At 33.5% G+C, this 19,095-nt stretch overlaps 4 protein-coding genes across 18 annotated transcripts; 2 read left to right on the top strand and 2 right to left on the bottom strand.

Annotated features, from left to right (window-relative positions):
• The first annotated feature begins 218 nt into the window (after nt 1-218).
• On the top strand, nt 219-4,921 carry LOC123214661 (RNA-binding protein 48-like). 14 transcript variants are annotated; one of them, XM_044634587.1, is made up of 11 exons: nt 219-451; nt 707-753; nt 1,735-1,906; nt 2,149-2,246; nt 2,326-2,409; nt 2,497-2,577; nt 2,687-2,826; nt 2,938-3,052; nt 3,143-3,272; nt 4,386-4,448; nt 4,557-4,921. In XM_044634587.1, the coding sequence occupies exons 4-11, from the start codon at nt 2,185-2,187 to the stop codon at nt 4,632-4,634; spliced, it is 753 nt and encodes a 250-aa protein (XP_044490522.1). In that variant the 5' UTR covers nt 219-451; nt 707-753; nt 1,735-1,906; nt 2,149-2,184; the 3' UTR covers nt 4,635-4,921. The 14 variants fall into 14 exon arrangements, with proteins under 14 accessions (XP_044490522.1, XP_044490527.1, XP_044490524.1 ...); XM_044634592.1 differs by having other exon boundaries at nt 1,678-1,750; nt 2,157-2,246; XM_044634589.1 differs by having other exon boundaries at nt 1,678-1,750.
• Nucleotides 4,922-5,252: 331 nt separating this feature from the next.
• Nucleotides 5,253-10,232, bottom strand: LOC123213874 (E3 ubiquitin-protein ligase BOI-like). Of its 2 annotated transcripts, XM_044633500.1 has the most exons (6): nt 9,953-10,184; nt 9,826-9,877; nt 8,375-8,495; nt 6,853-7,020; nt 6,186-6,547; nt 5,253-5,908 (listed from the first exon to the last, which is right to left on the bottom strand). In XM_044633500.1, exons 4-6 carry the CDS (start codon nt 6,956-6,958, stop codon nt 5,372-5,374), a joined length of 1,005 nt encoding a protein of 334 aa, XP_044489435.1. In that variant the 5' UTR covers nt 6,959-7,020; nt 8,375-8,495; nt 9,826-9,877; nt 9,953-10,184; the 3' UTR covers nt 5,253-5,371. The 2 variants fall into 2 exon arrangements, with proteins under 2 accessions (XP_044489435.1, XP_044489434.1); XM_044633499.1 differs by lacking the exon at nt 8,375-8,495 and having other exon boundaries at nt 9,953-10,232.
• A 1,127-nt stretch (nt 10,233-11,359) lies between these two features.
• LOC123213877 (DNA-directed RNA polymerases I, II, and III subunit RPABC5-like) lies at nt 11,360-13,350 on the top strand. The gene is made up of 4 exons (XM_044633502.1): nt 11,360-11,607; nt 11,716-11,774; nt 12,857-12,951; nt 13,070-13,350. Exons 1-4 carry the CDS (start codon nt 11,572-11,574, stop codon nt 13,093-13,095), a joined length of 216 nt encoding a protein of 71 aa, XP_044489437.1. The 5' UTR covers nt 11,360-11,571; the 3' UTR covers nt 13,096-13,350.
• Nucleotides 13,351-14,815: 1,465 nt separating this feature from the next.
• LOC123213875 (axial regulator YABBY 4) lies at nt 14,816-16,757 on the bottom strand. Its single transcript, XM_044633501.1, has 7 exons — nt 16,437-16,757; nt 16,201-16,341; nt 15,898-16,006; nt 15,763-15,811; nt 15,597-15,672; nt 15,362-15,466; nt 14,816-15,003 (listed from the first exon to the last, which is right to left on the bottom strand). Exons 1-7 carry the CDS (start codon nt 16,584-16,586, stop codon nt 14,980-14,982), a joined length of 654 nt encoding a protein of 217 aa, XP_044489436.1. The 5' UTR covers nt 16,587-16,757; the 3' UTR covers nt 14,816-14,979.
• Between the last annotated feature and the right edge of the window lie 2,338 nt (nt 16,758-19,095).

Below are 19,095 nucleotides of genomic sequence, written 5' to 3'. Positions count from 1 at the left end.
TGATAATAAAAAAATGATCAAAATCAATCGAAAATTGTCGCGGCAGGGAGATGTTCGTCGCGCTCTGGGTTTGCACGGATTTGAAAAAATTTCCGACTTTGAGGTATTTTCACTAGATGGGTAATTTCGTCTTTTTACATTAAAAGGGCTTTTTTTCGTATTTAATTTAATATCCTTCAATATATTACAAATAAAATTACAGGGAGCAATAATAAAAAATTAGAATTCATATTTGGTTTGTTTTAGTTTTTCCTACCAAATCCCGTAACCTTCCTACCTTGCCCGATTCGCTTTCCAGCGGCCAAATGCGTTCTTCAATTTGAAGATTCAAGATTGCTGTTGTCCAAGCTTTTGCTGTATGCCCAAGCCTTCTTCAACCTCTATTCAAAGAATCATCGGTGGAGTTCAGGCCTCTTTCTCTTTCATCGCTCCCACTTCTGCCGTATTCCATGTGAGGTCTTTTAACTCTCTTCTTCTCTTTAGGCTTTTTTTTTTTTTTTTAAATGTAATTTCACTTAGACTAGATCCACCAACGTGTTCCAATCAAAGAATCAATGGATTTTTGACCATTTTGAACTAGATCCACCAACACTTAATACCTTAGACTTACGAAGGGAAAATCCATGATTGGTACTTAATTAAAAACTAAGTTAAGTGTGAAACCAATATGAAGAAGTGAATAATATTTTGTGTATTTAACTAACAGATAAAACAAGGAAGAAGAAACTGAGACAGACGGTCGGATGGTTCAGTGTAAGTTACGGGATAAAAAGAGAAGGGGCTTAACTGGAAAGTTTGGTTGTCTATTTTTCCAGGGACAGAAAGGAATTATGTGCTGGTTGGATTATTATAGTTACCCCTCAATGTTTGGATAAAGTGCAAAGATACCCTCAAAATTGATAAGTGCCAATGAAATGAATTGTTTTTCTTTTACTATATAAAGTATATGGGTGAGGGACCAATGATTGCGGAAGATGGTGGAAGGTGTCGTGATTGTGGGTGAGGGTGAGGGTGAGGGTGAGGGAGGGGAAAGGGTCGACGATTGTGAGGAGGAGAGATGACTTGATAGGGGCAAAACCTATTAGTTTTCTGACACTACTAGGATGGGGAAGACTTCTGTGTTGGATTGAGGAAATGTTGGGGTGTTGTTGTAATTGGGAGAAAGTGGGGGTGATCCTATGTTTAAGCAAAGATGTGGAGAAGATGTCAAGAGAAATATTGGTGATGACGGTGAATCCGATGCAGTTCTAGATATGGTTTTTACTAAGTTTGGAGCTGCTGAAGATTACAAAGATGGAGATTTTGTCTGGGTGGATATTGGGGTTGACGTGGAGTGAGACGTAATTGTCGAGGTCGTCAATGATATGGTTGAAGAAGTTGAAGTCGATGTGAGTTTGGCAATTGTTGCAGGGGAAAAAATCTTGATAGAGAAGGATAGAGAAAATGAGAAGAGGAAAAAGGAAAAAGAGAAAAATAAATAAGAGAAACGGAGGGCTATACAGTAATTTTGTAATAAAAAATAACTAAAGATAATTTATTGATCTTAAAGAAGATATAAAATGTTTTCTTTCATTAACTGCATTATATTTTGGATAAATAAGTTTGATTCTAATTTAATTAATATCCCTGCTGTATATATGTGATTAATTTCCCTTTTGGTCTTCATTGGAAAGATAGATGGTAAAACAGTCACAAGACAGAACTAGTGATTGATCAGCAGCTCCTTGATTGCAGATCAAGTGTTGCACTGGTAATCAAACAACTCTTTTTCGAAAGAGATTTCATTGTGAAGTCATTCCATTGTGGGATTAGCCTCTAATGCTAATAAAACTGGTGTGCCTCATAACGTGTCCTTTCCTGCCCAATCAATGCCCCTTCTGCTTTATATTTATGTACCGAATTCAGAGTAAGAAATAAGAGAAGTTCTCACGCTCCAATACTTCTGTTCTATTTCAAGTTCATCCCTCTAATTTTATATTATAATATTTTATGACATCTTTTTCAATATATTGAATGGCGCGTTTTGTCTATTTTATCCTTAAACTGTTAAACACGAAATTAGATGAAATTATCACTAGTTGAATATGCTGTTTGTCACTGCAATTTCACTAAACCTGGAGAGAATCTGATTAAGTTAAGTTGTGGAAGGTATACAGACAGATCCCTAGAGTTTAGGAGCAAAAGATGCGTCGATACAAAGACGAGACTCCTGCAGTGCGCGTATACACCGTCTGCGACGAATCTAGGTCTCTGCTTTAGTAACTTGCTAAATCTTATTATTTTCTGTTTGTCTCAACTTTTATTAATGGTGAATATACTTTCCAGATATTTGATTGTGAGAAACGTTCCAGCATTAGGATGTGGTGACGATTTGATGAAATTGTTTGCTAACTACGGAGACATTGATGAGTAAATAAGCTATCTCTGTCTTTATTTGTTATAATTAGTTTCTGTACAATGTAATATTAGGTTAAATCTTGGTATTTGCTTGTTTAGATGTAAGCCTATGGATGCAGAGGACTGTGAGGCATTTACTGATGTTTACTTTGTCAAATTTCACCGGTTCAGCAATGCCAGGTGAATAAAACTAGTTTACTAGTGATCTTTTTGTGTATGATGTTATATATTAATCATAATTTTTGTTTCTAGTTTAAATAATTTTGTTTGCTGTTGTTCAACTTGATAGATTTGCAAAACGAAAACTGGACAAGTTTGTTTTTCTTGGAAATAGACTGGAGGTTTCATATGCTCCTCATTTTGAGAGTGTGGATGATACCAAGGACAAGTTAGAAAACAGGAGAAAGGACGTTCTAGCTAGACTGAACTGTAAGTTTAGGTTTCTATTCATTGAAAAAACTGTTTACTTATGAAAGTGAATGGATGGCTGTTCTTGTATCTCATGCAATTTTTATTTCTCTTTTTTTCTCTTTATGTCAGCTGGAAGATCCAAAGGGCCAACAGTTCATGATTCAGGCAGTTTAAGTGATTCATCATTGGTTGCAGCTCCTTCTCAATTTAACTTAGCTTCACAACAAAGAATGTGTGAAAAAATGTAATGTGAATTTATGTTGCTTTTCGGTTTGTCAGAGTCCTGAATGACTGTTTTTGTTTAGATATGATAAATTGTTTTTCCTTTTTGTAGGGACTTTAGAGAATCACAATCTATTTGCCAAGTGAATGGTTCTTCCATTGCTTTATATGTGGACTCTAGTAAATCACAACATATTGATCAAGTTAATGATTTGCCAATCACAAGAGTTTCCTCTGATAAGGTATGTTCCTCACTTTTCTTTACTATCATGCCAAAGAAAACGAGTGAAGTTGTTGTACAATATAGCAATGGTTATTGCTGTTGTATTTTTCAAAATTAAGGTAGTCAGGTTTGGGTAGATTAGTTAGTTTGGACAAAGAGTAGCTCAGCACAGATTGGAGATTAAGGCAGAACTCAACTATGTTCTGGCTATGAGGTCATGTTGCTGACACCAAGTTGGATTGAACTAGATCAGCATTGAGTGCATAAGTTTCATCTTACGCTCTGTGAGTGCATTGTCTTTTCTTATGAATGTATGATTTAACAATGTCTAGTCGGTCATGTTCTTTTTAAAAAATATTATAAAGGATAAGATATAAAAGTAAGTATTCTGGAAATCTGAAACATTCTCTGTAATATATTTCATAAAAGAACACAGCTTTTATTGACATGATTATGTTTAATAACTTTTACTTTTTAACAATGCATCTAGCTTACAAAACCATCATGATAGAAAATTTCGGTTGCACTTTTATATTGGGTTGGGTTGATGCGTTTCAGCTTAATTGGGTTGACATTCTTCAAACCCAAGTCATATATTTTCTTGAATTCAGTTCATTCTTTTGTCCTTTTGGTTTGTAAATTGTGCTTAACTAACTGAAATTGCAGCCATAGTTGCACACTTACGCGTTCTAATATATTACCTATAACTGGATGACATTTGGTCCTGGTAGTCAATATCTCTTCGTTTTATTATGCAACACTGTATTGAGTTGTTTATTCAATTTCGGCATTTACTTTTCTCTTTATACTGATGGGCATAGATATTTGTGAGTGTTGGATGCCAAGGTCCTAATATCCTGCTGCAGTGTTGTACTAACTTCAGTATCTTGTATTCATCTTGCTTCACATTCAGTGTATTGAAATTAATATCACTAAGGGTTTGTCATGGTTAAATTGAAGTTATCTTTAGTTTGTGTCTTTTAGGGGTCAGCCACAGCATTTATTAGGGCATGATACAGATATAAATATTAGTTGACAGTGAAACCTTAACAATATACCATGTCACATAAAGTTTACTAAGTTGTTTGATGTTCAATGGCCGAATGTTTATATTTACTGTAATTGATCACAGGACTATTTTTCATCCCAATCAATGAATCAGACAGTTCGATTTGTGAGGGAGAAGTTGAATAAGGTGATACAAGTTTTACAACATTATGTTATTTCAAGGGATTTAGTTACTATTTTATTTTGTGGAATGTAAGTTTATTCTATTTCTTCCTTTTTCTTTTCCTTGTTTCAGATCGAATCAAGTACAGAGCACCTACAAGTTGAACCTGCATCTAAGAAAATGAGAGTAGACAATAGGAGGAGAATCTAAGAACTCCTTCTGGCGAAAAGAACCAATCAGATTTTTCAGTGTTCTTCATTCACCATTATTATTTTGCTTCTGTAACCTTCATGGATTAAGTATATATACCTTAGAAGGCAAGCACCTGTAAAGTATGCTTTAGTTCTTGATTCTTGACATAACAGATTTTTCCATTTGGCTTCTTTTTTCTTTTATTTCGAAACCGAATCAAACGAAACTTATTCTGTATATTGTTGAAATATTGCACACTAATGTACAATTTGGTCTTGTTATATATATAGAGAAAACACTTACTACCATTTCATTAGTATTTTGTTGACCAAAGTTTCGTTGTTTTTTTTTAATATGCCTTTTGGGTTATCTCTTTGACTAAAGGGACCGTTTCTTCGGCTTATAAGTTATAATATTGGCACTGTTTTGCTCTTTAAGTTTAACCGTTTAACAACATATTCCTACAAAGATCGAAATGGTTTAGCAAACCTGACATTCTACTATCCACTCATACTTCACAAAAGTAACCTACTGCCTTATTTATGACAGCATACAGATGCTAAACTCTGAGTTAAAATAATGGCGAGAAGGGCAGCAAAAAACCAGGATAACCTGACTGCAGACAGATGTCAAATATACAAAGAGAAATTAACCAAATTCCATTTTTTAAAAATCTTTTTTACAATTCATAGTTCCAAGACAGTGCCACCTCTCATGCAAGTAATTTTTCATTTTCGAGTAATTTGCTTCATCATTTAGGACAAGTAGACAGGGACACTAGCATTTTTCACAAACTGGCAGATAGGACAAACATTGACTAACCCATCACAATCTTTACATAAACAAAGGTGCCTACAGGGCAACAACAAAATAGAGACTTCCCTTGTCTTGCAGGCTCTGCAAGTCATGTGCTGATTCCCGGAACCTGATTTTGAAGATCCACGGGGAATGCTTAGATAGTTGTTTGGATCAATGTATGATGTGGCATCATCAGCTTCATTGTCTCCGAATCCTTCCTTCCCTTGGTCAGCTCCCTGTGAAATTGCCTGCTGCAGGTTGTTCTTTAGTAAATTAATAACAGACTCATTGTACTTGGCTCTGTAGTGCCAATTTTGGGCTTCTGAAGCCACCTGCTTTATTTTCTCGATCAGTTCCCTATTCTTGCGATTCATGCTTTCTATCTCTAAGTCTTTCTCTTGCAGTTTCTTACCCACACTTTTCTCTATAGCTGAAAGGAATGAAGCCACGTGTCTCTGCTTCAAGTCCCTAACCCCCTTGGCTAAGTTTTCTTCCTGCTTGAAATGTGCATTAAACATTAATGCCAAGGCGCAAACTACAACAAGAAGTCATTCCAAAGATCAAAGCTCTGACTGGTTCATTACTGAGTTTAACATCCTATGAAGAATGAATATGGGTTGGATTCTGCCTATTATAAACTAAAGCATCCTATTTCTAATATAGTGTAATCCAATCAAAGATATCATACTAAGTTTACCCAGAAAATATTAAGGCAACATAATGGGAAGTTAGGAAGATGCATTTGGATCCTCTCGAAGAGAGAATATGTACCTGAATTTTGATATACTGGTCAAATTCTTCATTCTGACGATCAAGCTCAGTCCTAATATTGTCACCAAGAGACAAGATGATTCGTGGTGCAGCATTCAAACTACCACTTGCAGAAGTTACAGATGAGTTACGTTCATCATCATCATATGATAGCTTTAACCCTGTTGATACAGGGTTTGGCTTCGGAATACTTGCAGAACGATCAGCTTCATCTTGGCAGATGTTTGAATTCAAGGATATCTGCAACTTCTGCTGCCTAGAGAAATCTTCCATTTCCCTGCCTCGTTTATTGGGCCGAAGCATATGAGTAATATGCTCATTTCCAACATAATTTACTGGATTGATGTTATACCCAACCGGTACTGAGACAAGAACATTAGCAATAAGAAGTATGACGAAAAAGAAAGAGAAACAGGACTGCACTCAATACTCTAATCAAGCAAAAATCTGACAAAGTAATCCAAAACAGAATATGTTAAAACAGCATGTCAGGGGAAAGAAATGCAACCTAGGACCAACCAAGCATTGTAAATTTCCAATGACTACAGTTGACAAATACAAAGGAACACACTGTTGTATGCAAAGCATTGTAAATACATATCAGAAGGATTTCATCAAAGAGAGAATGATAAATTGAATAACTCAATTATATGAGAAGAGAACCCACAATTTCCAAATAACTGCAGTTGATTCGATTCATTTGTCTGATACTGAAAACGATTCTCATCCAGGAAAACTGGAAGAACAGGATTGCCACTATTGCCTCCCAACATTTTCTCTAGTACTGAAACTAGTTTACTCTAAATTATATGGCTTGCAATGGTTGCTAAATTACCTGCAACAAAAGGCAAGGAAATTTAAAATGTGAGGTAAAGCAGAAATTGCAATAATTTATGAAGAGTGCCAGTAGCAGCCATATTTACTGGAAACATAAATAAGTTTCATATGCCAAAAGACCCTTGTCCCACTAAACAAACTTGACAAGGTTTGACTCAGGGCACATTTAGGACAAAAATTATTTCAAGCTCCAACTTGGAAACCGGAATGCTCAAGAGTTAAGACCTCGAAAGGTAAGAAATTAACCATATGAATGTCTCCTACCAAAGTATGAAGGTTTAAAAAGAATTAGGGACATCAAAGGAAGAAACATCATGACCGGTGGTTATGTACTCAAGAGCTTAGTTAGTAAATACAAGAACAGGAAAAAAAAGGATACTAAAATTATACGGATATAATACAACGAATGATAAAAAATATGTTTATAAAAAAATGTCATAAAATTCAAATACAAAAAAAATATGAAATGTATATATACGAGTTTAATATGATACACCATCAAAAATACATTTCATAAAATACGGTAGTATCAGTCATAAAATTTTAGCACTTTTCATGGATCATCTTATTAAAATTAATATAATAATTCAAATGTAAAATATTTAATTAACTATTAACCCTAATATAACACAATTTAATGAATTAACATACACACATAACTACTTCGATGGAAAGCAACAAATATTTAGAGAAATTCAATCTTAAGTAGATTGATTTAAATTTATTTATACCCCACCAACCAAATAAACATAGAATGTTAGCACCAATTTAATTTCGTTTTTACAAAAAAATTCTAATTACACACACACATATATATACCAAGATCAGTGACACAAATATTCAAATTACATAAGGTTTTATTTTAAAACTTTAGAAAATCTACTTACGAAGAATCAATATACATACATAAATACGATTATAAGACAGGGAGATTCCCCATGTAAGCATTGCCTAGATTACAGATTTTTATTTTTATTTTTTTGGTCAAAAATACCTTTTTAATAAAAAAGAAATAACAGGGGTTTGTGGTCAAAACCCAAACTTTTATTTCTGCTGAAATTGGACCTAACCTCCAGGGTGACTTATGCAAGTCCCATAGAAAATATAAAATCATGAGCCATAAAAGAAATATTGATATTGGGAACTTTGAAAAGAATAAACAAGGAGGAAAATGCTTATAAACAATAAAAAAAAGGGTTTATTGCTTGTGAGATGGGAACTGATACAACAATGGGATCTCCAGGTTCCTTCAATAGGTTAATCTTAAAAGTATTTTTCCCAACTCCATCTTTGACTACCAAACATCTTGTAAGGATGTTTACTGGAGTGATGAAAGAGAAAGAGGACTGAACTCCACTGGATGATTCTTTGACTGGAGATTGAAGAAGGCTTGGTTGTACTGCAAAAGCTTGGAGACTTGGACAAAAATCTTGAATCTTCAAATTGAAGAAGACTGAAGACTCGGGCGTTTCGCTAGAAATTGTGCAAGGGAAAGAGGTTAGGGATTTAGAAGGAATTTTTTTAAAAAATTTTATAAAGCTATGACATTATGATAATTAATTAAAAATGGAAGGGGCACTTTCATACTTTAGGCTTGGGCATTAAAACGATGTAGTTTTGGATTTCTTTAAAAATCATAAAAAACTCCAAACATAAAAAACAACTGTTTAATATGCGTTTAATACAAGAAACGTGTTTAATACGTTTTTTATTCATAAATTCTTATCAACACGTTAAAAGGCGAATTAAACGGGAATGCAAATTAAACATGAATAATTCTCATTTTTACTAATTAGGCTCAAGAGATACGATATTTAGACAAAAAAAAAAAAAAGGCACAAATAAAAAACTGTAAAGTAAGTGGCCAACTGTAACACATTGTTCATGTTAAAACACATATCATAAACCTCAAGAAGTAGCTTCGGTATGTAAGAAATTGGTAGCAAGGTTTCACAAATTCTTAGAATGGCTATTAGTCAGTTTGACAAACAAGAGAAATAGGAGCAAGATCCACAATAAAGAATGAGAATACAAAGTAACATAAAATACTGATATAGATTATAGAATATAGTAATTACATGACACCGTCATTGTTATGTCTACAGATTCAAGAAGGAACACATTCAAACTCCGTCTATTCAGTTCACAGTTCACAGTAAACACAATGTAATTTCCATCAAGTTCATATAATTTAAACATAGAGGGAATATTTGAAGATGCATTATTCATTTGCAACACCTATAAAAGGTTTAAACATAAAGTGACCGAACAAAAGAGGAGAAAGACAAAAAATTTATCTCCAAACCATTGAAACTACAGATTGAAAAGTCAAGAGCAGGTAATCCAGTATAAATAGCCAAAAAAAATATGCTATTGACATATAAAGGGATGCCTGAAAATTAGAAAAAAAATAAAAAGAGCATGCAGATATCCAAAAGAAAGAAAGGAACAGGAGCAAAATCAAATGCATCCATAATATCCAGATAGAAAGTGAAGAGAATAGGCAAAGAGGTACATGGATTGAGATGGCATAGATAATTTTTTTTTTTAATTTTTGGGCTTTGAAACACAGAAAAAAAAAATTGTAATCATCCGAAGATGGTGAGATAATCATCATCAGAAGAAAAAAAACACAAAGAGAAAGATATTTATAATTTTGAAAAAATCAAATATATTAGAATGCAAAAAAATCATCAAAAGTGAGAGACTTAGATCTCCTTGAACCCAAGATTAAATAATAAAAAACTAATACAATCACTAAAAAAAGAACCAAAAAAAAATACAGAGCGATCAGACAAGTTACCAGCAATATACTGAAAACAAACTTTTTGATTCAGTGCACGCACAAAAGGATCCTGCAAAAACACAACCAAACGTTAACCCAAAATCAAGAGAAAAATAGAAATAATCCCAAGAAAAAAAAAAAAAACCTTAAGAAAGCGTTCAGATGGAATAGAAAAGCGGAAGCGATGATGAAAAAGAAAAAGAAAACAATTGAAAAGATTGAAGGAGGAGGTGCGGTGGGAGTGGGGATGTGGTGGAAATTATTAATAATGAAATAAATGGAATGAATAAATGAATCGGTGGAGGCGTTGCTGTTGTTGACAAACTCTTCCTTGTAAATTGTGGCTACGCAAACTGATTTGTTTTTATCAGTACAACTGCTGTGAAAGAAGTAAAGTAATTTATCACTACTACTACTAGTAGTAACTAATACTTTTCTTTCTTTATTTATATATTCAAATTCCCATCGGTTACCCCAACTTACCTAACATATGGACATTTTTGCCCTTCGTTTTCCATCCTCTTACTCCACTAGAAGCTTACAAAAGGCAACAACACGGCTTATCCACTTCAGTCAATGTGCCTGTTGAGCCAATCACGTTGGGCTCACAGGGGTGACCAGTGAAATTTATTTCCCATTGCGAGGCATGTGATAGATTAGAGCTCTGCTTTCTTCTTTCGAATATTTATTGTCCTAATATGATGGTGATAGACAATGTAACTTAACCCTAACACATAGTAATATCCATTTAGGACATGAATTATCATCGAACCTCATGAGTTTACAACACATTTACTTTGTGTGAGTCCTATCCATACACAAATGTTATACCATCCTTAGAGACAATTCACACTTTATTGTCATGCACGAGCAGTGTGAACTAAATTTTGAATGTTAGAGATCAACGCTCTTAATGTGAAAATATTTTTTTATACATTAAATATCAATCATTAACTTTCTATAATGATTTATAACTTTAGTATGTTAAAAGATAACATCAACCTGATGTTTTTTTTTTTTTTATTATTTAACTTTGATGCTTTGACCACTTGATAGTAAAGTATATTCTAAATCTATTGAATAAAATAAACATTATAAGATATTCATTGATATAAGTTATGTTTTATGTGTTTAAGATGAATTTTAAGAGTCTATATTTTGCCACATTCTCGAGAGAGACTTGATGAGAATTCAAGTGGTTGTGCTGATTTGATATATAGGTCTATTAATTGATTTTGTTTCACATGTTAAAATTAATCACAATATCAATATTTGGAGTGGATGTTATTCTTTAATTAAACTCTTACTCTATATGTCGAGAGTTGTTTTCAATATCTGAAAATTTAATATAGATATAATTGTAATGCAATTACAATTTTATAATAAATATTTAGTTGTTAAAATTAAGACGGTATTCAATTTGTTTATTGTATTATTTCAATAATAAAAAAATAAATAATTATTAAAAAATATTAAAAAATTAAATATTATTTTATTTTTATTTAAAATTATTTAATCATCGAAGTCGACTTAAAAAAAAATTATGAAATAATCACGTCTTAACAGGAACCCTTACTTTCTTGCCGTCCGTTAATAATTCTGTGTGATCAAGTTTCAGGTGATACGGTGCGTTTTGGAGCGGCCGAAATAAAATCGACAAGCGGTACAGTCATATCGGCCTGCGCGGAGAAGTAAAACCCCAACAGAGCCCTCTAGAGCGCGAAAACAGAAAAAGCCGCAGAAGACGCGACCTGAGAGAGAAAGATGATAATTCCAGTTCGTTGCTTCTCCTGCGGCAAGGTAACTTTCAGCTTCAACTCTCACTGTTTAGCAGCTTATTGTATGTCTATTTGGGTGACGTGTTTCTTCCTTCAGACCGTTCTAGGGTTTTGATTAATTTGTTTTCAGGTCATCGGAAACAAGTGGGACACTTATCTTGACCTTCTCCAGGCAGACTACACTGAAGGGTTAGAACTTGATTTCTTTTTTTTTTTTTCCTTGTTTAATTTCTTCTGTATTGTTTATGCTTCTGTTTTATATTTTCCCAATTCTGTTCAACCAGTTAAACTCTTTCCCGTGAGAGATTGTTACTGGCTGAAGATTAAAGTGGTCTAGCTGTGAATACATATTGTACATTGATGCATAATCTATCTTTTATGTTTCTTTCTATTGTACTTGGTTTGAGCGGTTTTAGTGAAAAAAAAAAAAATGATTCGCGCTTGCTTGGGTTAGATTTAAAAAAAAAAAAAAAAGCAAAATTATATGTTAATATAAATGAATAATTTATCATATTTTACTTAACCCATTTTATTTTTATTTAAAAAAATCTATGATCTTAGTAAAAGATTTTATCTATCTCAGTTATAATCTAAATGTATATTGTGTTCCTAAAACGAAGATAAAATGTCTAAATAATAAATTGAACCTTTTTTTATCTTATAAAAATTTAGAAAAACAGGAAAAAAGAGGAAGTTTGGTTAATTATAATATTAATGTCCCTATATTGTCGTCTTTGTTATCAAGGATCATGGCTTTGACATTTATTCATGATTAACAGAAGGCGACTAATTCAGTATGGGTTATGTGGTTTCGCCCCCTATGGTTTGGTACCGAAATTTAATTGTGATAGGAATTATTTTTAGTATGGGTCATGTGGCTTACCTGTCTTGTTTTGAAGAACATGTATCCTTGAGAATTGCAATGAATTGATAGTTGATCAATGCAAGTTGTTTGGTGTTTTGTTAATTTTTAGCATAGCTGTTTACGGTTTGTTGGTGTAATTGTTGACATGTGGTTTTGGAAATACACGCACTCTAGAAGCGTGGAAATGAATATGTGTAGTTAATTTGAGTCTAAAATATGCGGAGAATTGTAGCTATAATATGTGTTCTCCAAAATGTTCATTTTGAATTACTTTATTTCTTCTAAAAAAAGGAAATGTTGATTCTTTAGCATGACTAATGATATCACCATATGTCAACATATATACAAGCACTAGACTCATTTTATGCATACTTTGCTTAGAATACTAACTTGTAACTTTATGCAGAGATGCACTTGATGCATTAGGTTTGGTCCGTTACTGCTGTAGACGAATGCTTATGACTCATGTGGACCTCATTGAAAAGCTTCTCAACTACAACAGTAATCTTTCTTTCCGTTTTCCTTCTGTATTCCTATATATATGCATTTCAATGATTTCACAGCTGGGGGGTTTGCCTTCACTGTCATTTCATTGTACTGATTTTGGACATTGTTACAGCTTTGGAGAAGTCTGAGACCAGCTGAGGGAGCTGACGGAGTGACTTGAAGTTGATTTTCTCGTATACACTGTTGCCTTTGCTTGTCAGCTTCTATATTGTAATATCTTGTTAACAGTTACTGTGTTTACTGAGTTTTGTTTAGGATGGGGCAATATTACAATCAGGTCAATGGGACTGGCTGTGCTTATAGATGTTGCCATGTTTCATGGATATTATGTGTAAGAAAAGCTACCTAAGAAGCTGAAATATCAAATGCTTGGGATATTGTGTTTCTGTTTGATTTTTTTGTTGCCTGATGTTTGTTGTGATTCAGATTACCGTCATTGATCATGGATTTGCATGTTATGAGTGCAAATATGTTTGTGTATTGTAAACAATGTTGACCTTTGTATATTAGTTTCTAGTACAGGTTTGATGAGCTGAATTGATTGTGTTATTATATGCCAAGACCTTATTTTCTATTAAGGACAAATTTTTCATAGTAAAGGTTATAGATAACCTTGTATGTTGAATTATTTAATGAGGATTAACAGTTGTTTTGTAAGCTATTTTATCCTCATCTTTGTAATATATAACCCTAGGATTCTCTGAACCATAGTTTATACATACTAAAATATATATTATTGGTATAACCTTTAATATATTATCTTTCTTGGGTAATTGCTTCCAGTTTGAGGTCTCACAAACAGGTGCAGCATGACTAGGATTTAGGTTTGGATCATGTTGATGTTTACGTGAGCCCTCCCCATGGAAGATGCATTTGGCATGTGTTGAAAGAGTTCATTTCTGAATTAAATTTCTTCTGCATATTTTTCTCTAATAATATATGGCTGATAAATCTTAAAGACGTTATTACCTTAAGCTGACATCTTCAGGTGTTTGTGGTGGCATTGGCATTTGGCAGGCAGGCCAAGTTATGTTCTTCCTCAAGAATAATTAGGGGAAAAAACCTGTCTCTCGAGCGGGACATGGGGAGTGTTTATATCCAGCAAGCGGCTTTAAAAATTAAAAAAAGAAAAAATCAGAAGCCTGTTATCTCCTGAAGATGGGGTGAATCTATCATTTAGATTTCTTGTGATTTTTGGGGCCTTCACTTGGATATCTGTGGATGACTCTCAACTTGATACTAGTTTACTATGTAACTTGCCTAAATGTATATCTCCTCTTCCTTTCACTTTTCATTTGTCTGCATTCTCTCCCGTTCTCTCTTCATCTGTTTCTTTCCTCCTTTGTTCTGTTTGTTTGTCCATTTGTGTATGATGGCGCTTGAAACTAAAAATGTATCGTAACAAGCACTTCTCTCCTTCTTGTTTGCATTGCCACTCACATGGCTACATCAGGATAATTAGCGAATCCTACTCTCTCAGATCCTCATACCGTACATGCAACTTCACACAAATTAAAACTTGTATAATTGGAGCACTCAAGGATTAAAATTTTGTAGTCTTTTCTCAATTTGTCGTTGATCACACTGTGTTACGCTAATGATTTAGCTTGCATGGGGTATCATACAGCTTCAACATCAATTCTCTTATATATCTATGTGTGTGCACGTGTACGTGCTCTTGCGCGGATGCTTTGTTCATTCAAATACACGTGCCAGCCCACCCGCACAAATTATAACTTAGTCCTAATCCAAGCAATCAATAAACCTAATTAATTAAGCCTAAGAAACTTTTGTTCAGTTGGATGTTAACAATCTAGTTTAACTAAATTCCGTGAACTTTTTTATATCAATAAACCTGTGAAAGCTGACGTTTTCTTTGATTTCCAAGAGCATCGATCTCAAGAGGCAAATGATTTGAATACAACCCTAACCCTAAAAGAGATATAGCCCGTTCATATATATATATGTATAGGTGTCTTTGCTCGCATGGAACGCCTTGGGGTCTTTCTTTCGAGGAAGCAATTATTGGCTTCTACTTACACAGACCTGTAAATTTTACAACAGTAAGTCAAGCACTTGTTTTAGTGGCATAAGTTTCCACAAACTTACTAGAGTTAACACTGTCTTAGCTGTCTCTTCAAATACCGTAATGGGTAACTCATAAATTTTCCATCTAGTAGTAGTTGAACATTTATGCATGCTAGCTCATGACTTGTTGATTTTTATGTCATTAAATGGATTCAAATTCTGGTGGAGGGATATGCATAAGTATATGTTAATCAAATTGAAAATGTCATAAGCTGATATTTGTTTATAAATGGTGGATATTTAGAGGGCAGGAAGTGGGAACATAAGAAACAGTTTTGACAGAGTCTTGGAACAATTATTTTTTCTCATTATGTACCTGATCAGTGTCGATGGCATTAGAGTTCCAAGCTGCCTTCTCTTGTTCCTGATGACCACAGCTTTCTCTATCTCCTTTGTAGTGAATTGGAGGAAATTGAGCCCACTGAAAACACTCAACCATGTCCATAAATTTATTTAGTTCTCTTCTCTTTCCCTTTATTGTAATTATAATTTCACGTTAGCTTATTGATTAAATCCTGTAACTCTTGGTTTGGTCATGTTCTAGTGCTTACATTTTTTGCAGCGGTACTGAAAGCTTCCTTGTGAGCCATGTTTGGATTTTCAGCCTTCAGCCTTCTGATTTCTTCCCTGCCATATAGATTTTTATCTCGATGAGAACTCCTGTCATATCTTATGGATGGTAGTCTACTTTTATAGATATTAAAGTTTGATAATTACTTGATGAAACTGTTATAAGCTGATGGAGCTCTTTGTCTCTTCTCTGGAGCTGTAGAGAATCAATTAAACCACAATAATCAAGGGTAAGCAGAACAAAGTTTTCTCCAAACTAAAAGACAAGTTAGATAGCCAAACGTTTGTTAACGATGTGATTCACACTGGACTCTTCTTCATTGTCAGAAGAAGTCATTATGGAAGGGCTAAGCCTGTTCAAGGCCTTCTTGGCATCCTCTTGCTCTTTTGGCTGGAAAAGATCAGCAAGTGTATGAGGATCTTATAAAATCAAACTGTATGCATGTTATCATTTAGTGTTAGGGCATGCTAAGAAAACGAGCTGCAAATAAGTGTATATGGCAATTATCATTGATGAAATGGGATTGATTCATTGACTTGATTTGAGTTAATGAAGAGACAAAAAGAACCCAGAAAAGGGGATACCTCATCACCATTATGGCTAAGAGAAGCAAGAAGATGAAGAGGGAGAAATGACGCTTTCATCATGTTGACAGAGAGAAGGCTTGTGCAGTGGCCACATCTCACCGTTACCACCATGGATAAGCTACCGCAGGGAACACATACCTGCATATATGGTTGAAGACAAGATCAAATTAATTATCCTAGATAAATAATTTAGCTTCTTTTCTAACTTTGTACATGGATATTGCAAGGATTACCAGTAAAATGGTGGTGCAGAAACTGCATTGCACATAGCATATCTGTTCAGGGAGATCAAAGAGACAGCTGACTGTCGACATATTTTGTCTGGTGACGAGTTTAGGCTTTGTGTTTGTGTTTGTTTGAGAGATGAAGGCAATTTGGGGCATGTGGGTCTCATCACTGAAGAGGGCTCTTTATAGATGTTAAGGCAGAACTAGAAGTTTTCTTTGCCAAAACTTTGTATCATAATTCTATTACTTACAAAAAAGAACTAGTATTAATAAGCAACGGTTTCAGAATTTTTTGTTAATCTGTTTTTGATTCATTCTAAAAAGTGATGAAAATTACACTTGCAAAATTTTGAGGTAAATTTGCAAAGGTTCAAAGTTCAAAGGACAGCAAGTACAGTGACTAATGCTGATTTGTTTCATGTGCTGTTTTCCGAGTCATTTACTTCAGCTATATATTTTTGCTCTAATGAAAGTGAAAGTGAAAGTGCGGTAAATTTTTACCATTTCGGAGGAATGGAGAAACTACTAGATGTATGGAGAAGGAAAAGTGGAATCTTAAGTTTGTCTTTCCTTGAACAAAGTAAATATCATTGGCAATCAGAATTGGGTGAATGAATCCAATTTTGTGTATTTTCTTGTTCATGTCATTTCAAAGCTTGTTGATAGTTAATGCTAATAACTACTCTCTTTTTTCCACCATCATCTGCTAGGCTTTTCATTGTTGTTGAACTTTCAATTCAACTTTTGCTGCTTATATATGAATGTTTCAAGCTCAAATTTTCAGGTTCCTTTGATCAATGCACAACAAGGAGAAGATATTTTGTCATACAAAGAGAAGCTCCTTAGTCATTCCCAACCAAAACTATCATTTCATAGGTTATTTCTTTGGTCGTTTCATCAACACAAGTAACGCAAAAAGTTAAATGGCCAAAGCAAATGGAGACACTCCTGGCTAAATGATTATGAGTCAAGTGTAGAATAGACATTTCCTCAAAGGAATTACCGTTCCATCGGGTCTAGAGAAATTTAATTTGGAGGAGTTGACGTTGTAAAATTTATTTTAAATCAACTAAAAAAAATCCATCAATCATCAATCTTAATCCACGTAATTTATACATAGAGTATAAAATACTAAAATAAAAATTTGAGAGTTATTGAATTACCTAAAACATCATACATTTTGAATTTATAATACTATAGAAATTATTTGTATTAGAATATTTGATATTTTACTATTAAAACCTATTTTGAATAATAATTTTTAATAAATAAAATTATATTATATAAGTTTTAAAAAAGAAAACTTAGTCGATATATAATAAGTTATTACATTTTTCTATTCAAAGTTTAACAAACTTAAACTAACGTTATCGTTGTTTAAATTATAATCTTTAATTATATTAATTTTTTATTATAATTAATTAACGTTGACGGAGGTCAATAAATTTTCTAGTACACGTGAGCCAAGTTTAGATAAATCCACTCAATATTGTTCTTTTTCTTGCAGTTCTTAATTTCGTGCAATTACTTTTATTGGCCAACTTGTTGAACTAGGTCAAAATACCATTTTGCAATCTCACAGATTTGATAAACAAAATATGTTTATGTCACATTTTCTATCGTATAGGAAAAAAAAGGAAAAAAATATCATATAGTTTTCTTCAAGCCAGCCAAAATTTTGATTATACGATACCAGATGGATGTCGGCAAGGTTTATATCAGGCCAAAGGACTATTTCCCACCCAAGTTTAAGTGTTATCCCAAAACCACATCTATGAGGTTTGAAAAATCTAAAATTTACCCATCCATTAAAAATTTCAGTTAGGATTAAAGTTAAAACTGTCTTTTAACAAAAAAATTAAAATTTTATTATGTTTGCCCCTCCCTTAGCTTGAAAATTTCACAAATCCCCCCACCTAAAACTTGAAAAATAAAAATTTTCCCCCTAGAGTTTGAAAATCATCATTGGACATGACAAACTTCGTCGTCTCTAGTGGCATCGACTCTCACCTCCGGCTTAACTTTCTTTGTCAATCACTTCTCAGCCACCGTCGAAAGCTAATTCCTCTGATGAAGACAAAATTGTCTTTGTCGAGTTGTCTTCGTTAGAAATGAAGACGACCGTCAGAGGTCTCAAACGGTCACGTCATCTTTGTCTGAAACCTCCAAGACAAAGATAATTTCATCTTTGTCGAAAGAATTAGTCTTCACCGGTGGTTAGGAGGTGATCGACAGGGAGAGTTAAGTTGAGAGGGAGAGCCGACGCTATCGAAGACGACCATCTTTGACGACGTTTGCAAACCCTAAAGGAAAAATTTTGATTTTCCAACCTTCCGATTGGGGGGAGGGGGATTATGATTTTCAAATTGTGGGAAACAAACATAATAAAACTTTAGATTTTTAATTTTTTTATTAAATGATTATTTTACCCCTAACCATAACTGAGATTTTCAATGAATGGATGAGATTTTTTATTTTTCAAACCACTTGTGTGACTTTAGAATAACACTTAAACTTAGGGATGAAATAATCCTTTTGGCCTTTATAACAAGGCAAAAAACTATTTCCCATCTAAGTTTATAAATTTTTAAGATTTTAAAATTTAATAATAAAATAACAATTTTATCTTTACTCTTGATAAAAAATTCTAATATAAATTAACTTG

This window comes from Mangifera indica, chromosome 4 (genome assembly GCF_011075055.1).
Source record: "Mangifera indica cultivar Alphonso chromosome 4, CATAS_Mindica_2.1, whole genome shotgun sequence".
NCBI classification, from domain to species: Eukaryota; Viridiplantae; Streptophyta; class Magnoliopsida; order Sapindales; family Anacardiaceae; genus Mangifera; species Mangifera indica.
Note: the sequence above shows the minus strand (reverse complement) of the source record. Positions and strands in the feature narration are given on the sequence as shown.

What these genes read in the sequence shown, in the direction of transcription:
- LOC123214661 (XM_044634579.1), top strand. Translation starts at nt 2,185, where the DNA reads ATGCGTCGATACAAAGACGAGACTCCTGCAGTGCGCGTATACACCGTC. An exon ending in CGTTCTAGCTAGACTGAACT is followed by an intron (nt 2,827 to 2,937) that starts GTAAGTTTAGGT and finishes TCTTTATGTCAG; the next exon opens with CTGGAAGATCCAAAGGGCCA. An exon ending in TGAGGGAGAAGTTGAATAAG is followed by an intron (nt 4,449 to 4,556) that starts GTGATACAAGTT and finishes TCCTTGTTTCAG; the next exon opens with ATCGAATCAAGTACAGAGCA.
- LOC123213874 (XM_044633499.1), bottom strand. Translation starts at nt 6,958, where the DNA reads ATGTTGGGAGGCAATAGTGGCAATCCTGTTCTTCCAGTTTTCCTGGAT. An exon ending in ACTGCAGTTATTTGGAAATT is followed by an intron (nt 6,548 to 6,852) that starts GTGGGTTCTCTT and finishes TTCTTGTCTCAG; the next exon opens with TACCGGTTGGGTATAACATC. An exon ending in ACCAGTATATCAAAATTCAG is followed by an intron (nt 5,909 to 6,185) that starts GTACATATTCTC and finishes CATTTCAAGCAG; the next exon opens with GAAGAAAACTTAGCCAAGGG.
- LOC123213877 (XM_044633502.1), top strand. Translation starts at nt 11,572, where the DNA reads ATGATAATTCCAGTTCGTTGCTTCTCCTGCGGCAAG. An exon ending in GTTGCTTCTCCTGCGGCAAG is followed by an intron (nt 11,608 to 11,715) that starts GTAACTTTCAGC and finishes ATTTGTTTTCAG; the next exon opens with GTCATCGGAAACAAGTGGGA. An exon ending in AAAGCTTCTCAACTACAACA is followed by an intron (nt 12,952 to 13,069) that starts GTAATCTTTCTT and finishes ACATTGTTACAG; the next exon opens with CTTTGGAGAAGTCTGAGACC.
- LOC123213875 (XM_044633501.1), bottom strand. Translation starts at nt 16,586, where the DNA reads ATGCCCCAAATTGCCTTCATCTCTCAAACAAACACAAACACAAAGCCT. An exon ending in TCTGCACCACCATTTTACTG is followed by an intron (nt 16,342 to 16,436) that starts GTAATCCTTGCA and finishes CCATATATGCAG; the next exon opens with GTATGTGTTCCCTGCGGTAG. An exon ending in TCAGTACCGCTGCAAAAAAT is followed by an intron (nt 15,467 to 15,596) that starts GTAAGCACTAGA and finishes GAGTGTTTTCAG; the next exon opens with TGGGCTCAATTTCCTCCAAT.